The sequence below is a fragment of the Dama dama genome, chromosome 20 (genome assembly GCF_033118175.1).
Source record: "Dama dama isolate Ldn47 chromosome 20, ASM3311817v1, whole genome shotgun sequence".
Taxonomy (NCBI): Eukaryota; Metazoa; Chordata; class Mammalia; order Artiodactyla; family Cervidae; genus Dama; species Dama dama.
The window spans coordinates 86,742,305-86,752,271 of NC_083700.1; the positions used below are offsets into that span (position 1 = coordinate 86,742,305).

The following is a 9,967-nucleotide window of genomic DNA, read 5'->3' on the forward strand; positions in this document are numbered from 1 at the left end:
CATTATTTTCAATTATGATAGCTATATAGCCATCTTATAACTAATTTATAATTTAGAAATTGAGATATTAAATGAGAATATATTGCTCACTATGTTTTTAATAGTGCATAAAATGTAAATACAAAATAATATGAAGAATAAAGATTCCAAAAGAAAGTATTTCAATAAATTAATACACTAACATTCAGGATAAGAGATGTTATAGCAAGATTTGATGATTCTATAAAAGCCGTTTAAATAAACTAAGGGCAAATTTAAAAAAGGATTATTAACACTCAAAAATAAAAGCACTACCAAAAGAAATACAGTAAAATTTATCGGAGGCAAACACTGTCAACCATAAGACACCACTTAAGCAAGAATACTGTTCCCTTGAAGGGGTGCAGATTTCTATTATTAGCAGAGATAAGAGCTGCCTCAAATTCTTTCCTTAATAACACTATACTAAAAATAAAATGGTTGCCACATTTCAAAATAAACACATTGCTTTGCATATGCATTTCAATGGTCTAAATAATAGATAAAAATCTATTTAACCTGATTCAAAGTGTTTTCTCTTACATTTGCAACTAATAAACACACCAGGGAGACCGGCTCTCACTTTCATAACACATTCAATATTTTAGGGGTCTTCTGCCACCCACTTTCTCATTTGAGATTAGATCTTCTGTTAGATCCAATTAAATTATCTACCTGGCTTCAAAATATTAACTACTTTCTCTATAAAGTACTTTCCCTATCATAAGGAAACCACAAGAATCTCAGAAGAGTAAATGCAACAGTATAATCACTACAAAGCAGTACAAACGCTTTAAGGAATGCTAACATGGACTACAAGGTAAGTGACTATTTTGGCACATTAGAAAAAAAAAAGTACAACTAGATAAAGCAGTGCCGTGTCAGCATGGGAAAGGGAGAAAGTCCACGGAATTGAAGTAAGTTCTCAGTATATGATCAACTACAAAAATCCTTTCTAACTCACATAGGTATGTGTGGAGAAAGAGTGCAGAAAGGCATTTTTAGCTCAGAGTCTGCATTTACGAAGTTTGAAAAATATTAACTGTGTGTATTATTTTGGTTCTACTGCAATAGAACCTTGACAACAAACTACACATAAAAACTGCCAGCTGCCGCTCACATTCTCCTCCCTTCCCCAGCTTTGCCTCCTTTATCCAAGAGTTCTGTGATCACTACCATGAGACCTGGAATAGATATCTGTTACCTGTTTGCATATATACATTGCATACATATACATGGTATACAGAAGAGGGTGATAAGTGAGCAGTGTCTGGAGAATTAGATTAATAAACATACACAAATGAAATATGAAAAAAGGCCAGAGAAAAATAAAACAGAACATAGTAAACCCTTTCTTCTCAACATCAAATAAATCCTGATCTCAGAACCAGATCACAGATTATTCTCAGAGTTCAGCTAATTACAGGTTTAAGGCCATAATAGGGTCCAAGTATACAAGTACATAAAAGTTAAGTACTTGTAATTTTCACTTACATTTTCTCCTGTATTACTCTCAAAAGTATAAAAGAACATATAAGTCTTATTCTCTTTTTCAGAGATCAAGTGACTTTGACTTATAACAGCAAACTTCCACACAGGAGGCCTTCTAAATCCAGTATTCTCTATACTGTATAACATCCTGTCTTTGTGGACTTCCTCTGAATCTGTCCATCATTTATAACATTGTTTCCTATGGAAAAGTGTCTTTCAAGAATCAATCCATTATACAAAATGAACAAAATCCATTCAGCATTAAGGACAAAACACTGAAATCATAAAAATAAGGTAAATCAGGTGCAAAAAACCCTAAATAGCACACTATTTACTTGATTATTTAAGAAAGATGATGAATTCATTTTCATTCCAACATTAACAGTCTAGTATTTCAGAAAATATATAGCTTCATTAGTTGGAAGTATTGCTTAACAGCTGTTTAGAATTACATATCTTCAGAAGTAAAACCAGTTCAGCTAGCAATTTATATAAACATCAACAGTTACTCCCATTTCATTCATTTTCCATATTTGTGAAAAAACACATTTCATGACTTAACCCAAAAAGATACTGGATTTTTAATATAAATACTAAAAACTAAATATCATATAGCACAAATGAGTTAATCATTAGGAACCTTCCAATGCAGGCAACCAAAACAATTGGGGCAAATTATTAAAGTTAAGTCTCAATGTTGCAATCAGAATCGCAATCAGTAAACATTTACTATTAATAACGCCTCACACAGGGTACAGGGTTCACTCGAAATGGCCATGTATCTAGTCATCTCCACAACAGCCATCTCTCTGCAAAGTAACTCATCTTCTCTTAAGCCATTTTATGTGCCTCAATTCATGTAATCCTTAAAAAAAACCTAGAATGTAGGTAGCCAAGTATTGTTACTGTCATTTTACAAAAGAGGAAACAAGCTCAAGGAAGTTTAATGGTTTCCCAAATTCATATAACTGGCAGTAGCATGAAATGAAAATCCCCAGCTAATGCCTTCCAAAACCAATGTTCCTTCATCCTAGGACATCGTTATTTTTAACAAATTCTCTTTAGTCTGGTTACTGAAGGCCACTGGCAATCTTTAGTCAAAGTTATTTTCATAATGGGGATGGGGGAACCCTGAAATACCTGGTATTTTAAATAAATTTGGGTTAAAAGTGTCAGAATTCAGTAAATTTATCATATAAAAAATGGAATGGACTGAGACACAAGTTAAAATTTATATGAAAATATAATTTTTAATCATCCATCTGTAATTTACCTGCCTGCCAATGCAGGAGACTTATGAGACAGGGGTTCAATACCTGGATGGGGAAGATCCCCTGGAGGAGGGAACGGCAACCCACTCCAGTATTCTTGCCTGGAGACTCCCCATGGACAGAGGAGCCTAGCAGGCTACAGTCCATTGGGTCGCAAAGAGTGGGACAGACTTGCATCAGAGAACCCTAAATTTGCCACTTCTGCAACTTACTAGCACTGTGACCTTAGGCAAATTAAAGTATCTAATTCTCAATATCTACATTTGCAAAATGGACATAACATAAAATCCAAGATTACTTTGGGGAATAAATAAAACCAAGTGCATATATAGTAAACATCAGTCAGTCAGTTCAGTCACTCAGTTGTGTCCGACTCTTTGCGACCCCATGAATCGCAGCACGCCAGGCCTCCCTGCCCATCACCAACTCGTGGAGTTTACTCAAACCCATGTCCATCGAGTCGGTAATGCCATCCAACCATCTCATTCTCTGTCGTCCCCTTCTCCTCCTGCCCCCAATCCGTCCCAGCATCAGGGTCTTTTCCAATTGAGTCAACTCTTCTAGTGTCAACTTAATCAAGTTGTAGCTTTTATCACTAAATTGTTACAAATATGTTTCCCTTTTCTTTTGTTTTACATCTTTATTTCAGCTCTGGTCTTCAGTAATTCAAACTTCTACTAAGCCAGAAGGAACAATTAAACTTATCTATATTTTGAAATTAAATCTCCAAAAATCGGTTGCAAATAAATTTCACATTCCAGTGTTGTTGCTAAGGAGAAGAAAACAAAGCCCAGAGAGGTTTCAAGTATTCTTTAGGGCCTTGACACCACAGTTCAGTTCAGCTACTCAGTCGTGTCTAGTTCTTTGCGACCCCATGAACTGCAGCACGCCAGGCTTCCCTGTCCATCACCAACTCCTGGAGCTTGCTCAAACTCATGTCCATCGAGTCCGTGATGCCATCCAATCATCTCCTCCTCTGTTGTCCCCTTCTTCTCCTGCCTTCAACCTTTCCCAGTATCAGGGTCTTTTCCAATGTCAGTTCTTCACATCAGGTGGCCAAAGTAATGGAGCTTCAGTTTCAGCATCACTCCTTCCAATAAATATTCAGGACTGATTTTCTTCAGGATGGACTGGTTTGATCTCCATGCAGTTCAAGGGACTTGACACTACATGAGGGTCAAAAACAATGCCAGTGTGGGCCAGAAATACCACAGGTATAACTCTGAGGTCCACCAACTGACTGTAGTTGTCTGACATCTAACTTACCACTTAGGACTTGGTATTTATATTTATAGGGCTTCCCAGGTGGAAGAGTAGTAAAGAATCTGCCTGCCAATTCAGGAGACACAGGAGACAGGAGTTCAGTCCCTGGGTTGAGAAGATCCCCTAGAGCAGGAAATGGCAACCCACTCTAGTATTCTTCCCTGAAAATTTCCATGGACGGAAGAATCCGGCAGGCTACAGTCCATGGAACTGCGAAGAGCCGGATACAATTGAACAACTGAAAACAAGCTCTACATTTGCTTATCTTTCCTGTTATCTTACACAGAAGTGAAGACTTAATAAAATATTTACTTAATTTCTTGACAGTCAATTCTGTGAGCCATTCACATAACTATTCGAAAAACAACAAAAAACAAAGCCTTGATGAGACCTTTCTGACTAGAAAAGGCTACTTTGACTGAAAGCATCCTATGAGATGGTTGGATGGCATCACCAACTTGATGGACATGAGTCTGAGCAAGCTCTGGGACCTGGTGATGGATGGGAAGCCTGGTGTGCTGTAGTCCATGGGGTTGCAAAGAGTCAGACACGATTGAGCGACTGAACTGAACTGATCCTATGGTGCACAATCTAATGAAGAATAATGATTTCATAAATCAAATCTGTCAGTTCTCACCCTGAAAATACAAGCTTCTTTTTAAAATATAATTACCATTATATTTAAAACACTTTTTTTCTTCAGCTGGTCTTTGTAAAACACATACACAAGATCTATTCTTCTAGAATTTCTATGACATTATTTAGGTAAGAACTAAGCAAGTCTAATTACAAGAGCTCTTAAGCAGCAGTTATACCTTACCTGGGAAAGAGTAAGAACCAAAACAATACAAAGAAAAACATTCAAGTAGATAAAATGCACTACTTCAAACTCTGACAGCCAACATAATCTGTTTCCATAAGCACTCCCCTAGTACTCTTACACTAGAACAATGGAGAAAAATCAAGTCAATATTTTAAATAAGGTTTCAATTATTTATCAACAATTAGAAGGATTTCCACGTTTTTAAAAGTAGCTTTAAACAAATGCTATTAAGTGAAAACTAGTTATTTCCATTTTTGTTCATTGTACCTAACTTTGATCTGTAAATTGATAAATCAACAACTGAAGTTAAATTTTCAATATCTATAAATAACATAATAGCTAAAGAGAGAAGGCACATAAAATATTCAGCACTTCTCCATTTCCATGTTTTTATAGCCACATAAAACTAAACCATCTACTACTGTTTTTTAGTAGAAATTAAATTTATAAAGTCTAAATCAATAGCAAATCAAAATGTAAGTATTTTCTTTCTTTTTTTAATGTAAGTATTTTCAATAAATGGTTCTGGAACAATTGGATATCCATATTCAAAAAGTTGACCTTAGAATCTCAACTTAGACCATACTCAAATGTTAACTCAAAATGAGTCCTAGATGTAAATATAAGAGCTAAAACAATAAACCTCTATTTTAAAAAAGAAAAAATGGGAAGAAATCCTTGAAACCCAAAGCAAAGATTTCTTAAATATAACACCAAAGGCATCATCCATAAAAGGAAATAGTCAATAAGCAGGACCTCATAAAAATTCAAAACACTTATACATGTCAGACAACTGACGTGAAGAAAATATTTGCAATAAGGGACTTGTATCCAGAATTTATTTAAAAAATTCTTATACTCACCTTAACCAATCCAACAAATGAACTAAAGATATGAAAAGACATTTCACCCAAGATACACAAATGGTTATTCACTACATGAAAAGATGTTCAGTATCATCACTAGGAAAGCACAAATTGAAACCCCAATGAGTTACCATTTCACACCTACCAGAAGAGTTTTAAGAAGACAATGAGCAAATGTCAGTGAGGATTTGGAGAAACAGGAATGCTCATACATTATTGGTGGGATTGTAAAATGGTACAACCACTTTGGAAAAGTGTGCAGTTTCTCCAACAGATAAAAATAAAATTATGATACAAGCCAACAATTCTACTCTTAGGTATCTACCCAATATATATGAGAACATATATCCACAACAAAGACTTGCATACAACATTTGTGGTGGCATTATCTGTAACAGTCCCAAACTGAAAACAGAAGTCATCAACAGGTGACTGCATAGGCAAAATGTGGCATGTTCATGAGGTGGAATATTATTCAGCAATGAAAAGGAACCATGCTGTGTCATACATGAACATCAAAAGCCTTGTTAAAGGAGTCAGACATGAGAGACATCATATTCAATGATCTCATTTATAAGAAATGTCCAGAGAAAGCATATTTATTCAGACAGAAAACAGATTAACAGTTTCCTAGGGTTAAGGGTTAACTATAAACGGCATGAGGGATTTTATTGTGGTGATGAAAATGTTATAAATCTATAAAATGGTTGTACCATTCAATAAAGTCACTAAAAATCACTGACTTGTACTACGCATGATACATTTAGAATGGGTGACTTTTATATGTTAAATATGCTTGAAAAAAAAGTTGTGTTTAAAAATAAACATGCTTTTGTTTCTAGTCCCTTAAAGAATTACAATGGACCCTTGAACAACACTGGAGATAGGGGCACTGGACTCCAGGAAGTTGAAAACTTGCGTATAACCTTATATTCAACTCTCAGTATTCATGGTTCCACATTTTAGGATTCAACCAACCTGGCTGTATATACTGCAGTATTTATTTAGAGGAAAAAAGTAATCTGTTGTAAAAGTAGACCTCTGAAGTTCAAACTCATGCTGTTCAAGGGTCCACTGTAAATGAGTAAGTTTAGACTGCTGCAACTTACATAATTTTTATTAAGCAATTGTACTGATTCTAACTTTGGATGGGAGAGCACTGCCTAACTTTGGAGAGGAGCTCATACAGTGTTAGGAAATCACCCCAGTTGGTTGCTCACTGGGAAGGAGTCTTCCAGGAAAAGGATTTCTCATAAATCCAAGTACCTTCTGTTGGTTTATATTTTAAGTCAGTGCCTAGAAGCAGTTCAAGGATATATACAAAAAAGAGATTTAAGCTGTCCTGTGACAATGGACCAAATGATCTATCTAATGGGTATTTTAGCCAACATTCAGATTACACAAGAATTTTTTAAAAAACAACAATTTTTAACACAATCTGAAAAAGAACAGTATACATTACATAACCTGGAAAGTGAACATGCCTAGATGGTGAAGACTTGAGTGTATAACATCAAAACACAATAGTCCTTAGTAACGTCACAGCATGAATCCAGTTCCTGAATCTCCATATATTCACTCTAAATATATTCTCTTCACTTACTACTTTATGAGGTCTTGCAAACCTAAGCCAGGACTTCACAGCCCTCACAGGATGTGAACGGATTTTACAAACCTGAGGTCTTTACACAAATACCAGCCTATCAGTAAGGCCATGCCTAACAATCTTACTGAAAAGTACTAACTGCACGAAACTCTGATTCATTTTTCTCCACAGCAATAAAAACTACACACACACATAAACACACACACACACATATATATACACATAGTGATTACTCTCTTCCCCTACTAGAATATAAGCACCACAAAATGAAAATTTTACTGATTTTGCTCCCAGGGTGTCCCCATTACCTAGAACAGTGCCTGGTTCACTGTAGGCACTCAGTAAGTGTTTACTGAACAAAAGAAAGGGTATCAGTAAATAAAATAAAATAAAAGTAAATAAAAGCTGATCCCTGCCATCCGAATGAACGAGTCTCTTCTATCCACTTACAGCCTGGATTCAGGGATAAAATAGGGTTTTTGGACGAACTGAAAGAGTAGTATTGATATATACACTACCATGTGTCAAACAGCTAGCTAGTGGGAAGCTAAGGTATGGCACAGGGAACTCAGCTGGGTGCTCTGTGATGACCTAGCAAGGTGGAAGGGAGGCTCAAGAAGCAGGGAATACATGTATACTTGTAGCTGATTCACAATGTCATAGAGAAGAAACTAACACAAAATTGTAATTTACTCTCATTTTAAAAACTTAAAATTTTTTCACTATGATATTTTAAGGGAATAGGGGCCTCAATAAAATCTTCAGGCTGCCTACCCAACATTTTCCCAGCAAAACGAAAAAAGAAAAAAGAACCCAAAGAAGTATTTTTAATAAGTTGATTCTAGTTCTGGAGAGAGGACAAGTTAATTAATCCCACATGACTCTTATTAACAAGAAAAACACGAAAGTTCAATACTTAACTAGTAACCAGTTTAAAAAAAAAAAAAAAATCAAAGCAGTCTGTTTTTCTACACCCAAAATGGGATCCCATCACCTAAGAATACAGAGCTCAGCAGAGCATGTCTTAGCAGTTCTGGCCTCAGCCCTACATCCTCCAAGATCCAACACCAAAGTCCCTTTTTCCTCTCCCTCCATCCTAGAAGCCTTCCTAGAACCATTTTACACACACCAACCAAACTTCAGACCTCCCAGTTCTAACTAAGCCCTGACCCAACCCAGCTGCATCCCAGCGTTTCCCACGGCCAGCAGAAAGACCCACCTACCTCGCGCCCCGGGATCCCCCCCTAGACTACCAGCCCCACTAATCCAGAGTCAGGGAGAATGCAAGAATCCAGACAGCAGGACTTCCCAGCCTGGCCAAAATTGGAAGACATTTTAGACCTTCATCCCGGTTCTGCCAATTTCGGTGTGACCTTGAACACGTCCCTCCTAGGGGGTCCCCATTTTCTCACGTCAAAGGCGAAGATAACACCTGCACCTGCTGTAATCACACGTGAAGCGCTAACGGGACACCTGGCACGAAATGGGAACTCCACCATCAGGACCGTGGGTCATTCCCCAGCCCTATCCTTACAGCCTCCCAGCTGAAAGGCATCTCGCCCAACAACCCAGTCTCCGGCTTTCAGAGGGGGGCACTGGGGTCGGGCTGTAGAAGCCTGCTGGACGCCAGTCCCAGGTCCCCGCGACGCCCCCGCCCGAGCCCCCTCGCCGGGCCCCCGCCGCTGCCGCGGGGCGAAGCGGTACCCACTGCCTTCTCTGGGTCCCCAGGTTCCGCGCGGCCCGGGCGCGGCCGCTCCACCTGCCGCCAGGCCCCGCCACCCGCTGCCCGCTCGCGGCCCGGCGCCCCCGGACTCCGGGGCTCGGCCTCCCGCGAGGCGCGGCGTACTCAACTCTTCACTTTGCCGAAGGTGCCGACGCCCAGCGTGTCGCCCAGCACGTAGTGGCCGATCTTCACCCGCCCGTCGTGCTTCTGCTTCTCAGCCATGTTCGGCGCGCGCAGCCTCGCTCCGCCGCCGCGGGATCCTGTGTGCGGCGGCCGCCGCCGCCTACCCACAGTGCAGCGGGCCCGCGGGGGGCGGGGGCCCGAGACTTGGGGACCAGGCGGGGCGGGGCGGGGGGAGGGGGGACGCGAGCAGGTCGGGGTCGGGGCGTGGGCGTGTGCGCGCCGAGGCCCCGTGGGCGGGCGTCAGGCCGGCGTGGGCCCGGGGCCAGGGCCCTGGGGGCGCAGTGCAGGGAGGGTGGGCGCTGGGTGCGGGGGAGGTCGGAGGCCCACAGGTGTGCGCGGAGCGGGGTGGGGGATGGATGTCACCTCGCTACCTGGAGGAGGGGCCCGGGGGTGGGAGCCGGGTTAGGGGGCCCGCGAGCAGAGCCTGTCAGAGTGGAAATGAGAGGGTGAGATTTGGGCCGAATCTTGGCGAGTGGAAAGAGATGGAAGTATTAATAGAACCTGGAGAAGAGAAACAGGCCTGGAGTGTAGGGAGAGAGAGGCGTGAAGAGCCGCGTATGGGTCTGAGGGAAGTCAGCGCTGGCGGCAGTGGGGAAGGGCCGTGATCGAAGGTCAGTCGGAGGAGAGTCACAAGGAAGTTTTTGGAGTCACGGACTGTTTTCATACAGGTCACCACGGCACAAACAGAAAAAGCCAACTCTGTCCTGGCTTCACTGGTCCTCC

At 40.4% G+C, this 9,967-nt stretch overlaps 1 protein-coding gene across 2 annotated transcripts in view; it reads right to left on the reverse strand.

The window, feature by feature from the left end:
• Nucleotides 1-9,336, reverse strand: part of PRKAA2 (protein kinase AMP-activated catalytic subunit alpha 2) — a 71,576-nt gene extending 62,240 nt beyond the window's left edge. For both annotated transcript variants that reach the window (XM_061121787.1, XM_061121788.1), the window contains exon 1: nucleotides 9,190-9,336. In XM_061121787.1, coding sequence (XP_060977770.1) covers nucleotides 9,190-9,283 — 94 coding nt within the window. In that variant the 5' untranslated portion in view covers nucleotides 9,284-9,336. The remainder of the gene's footprint in view (nucleotides 1-9,189) is intronic.
• Nucleotides 9,337-9,967: the final 631 nt, after the last annotated feature.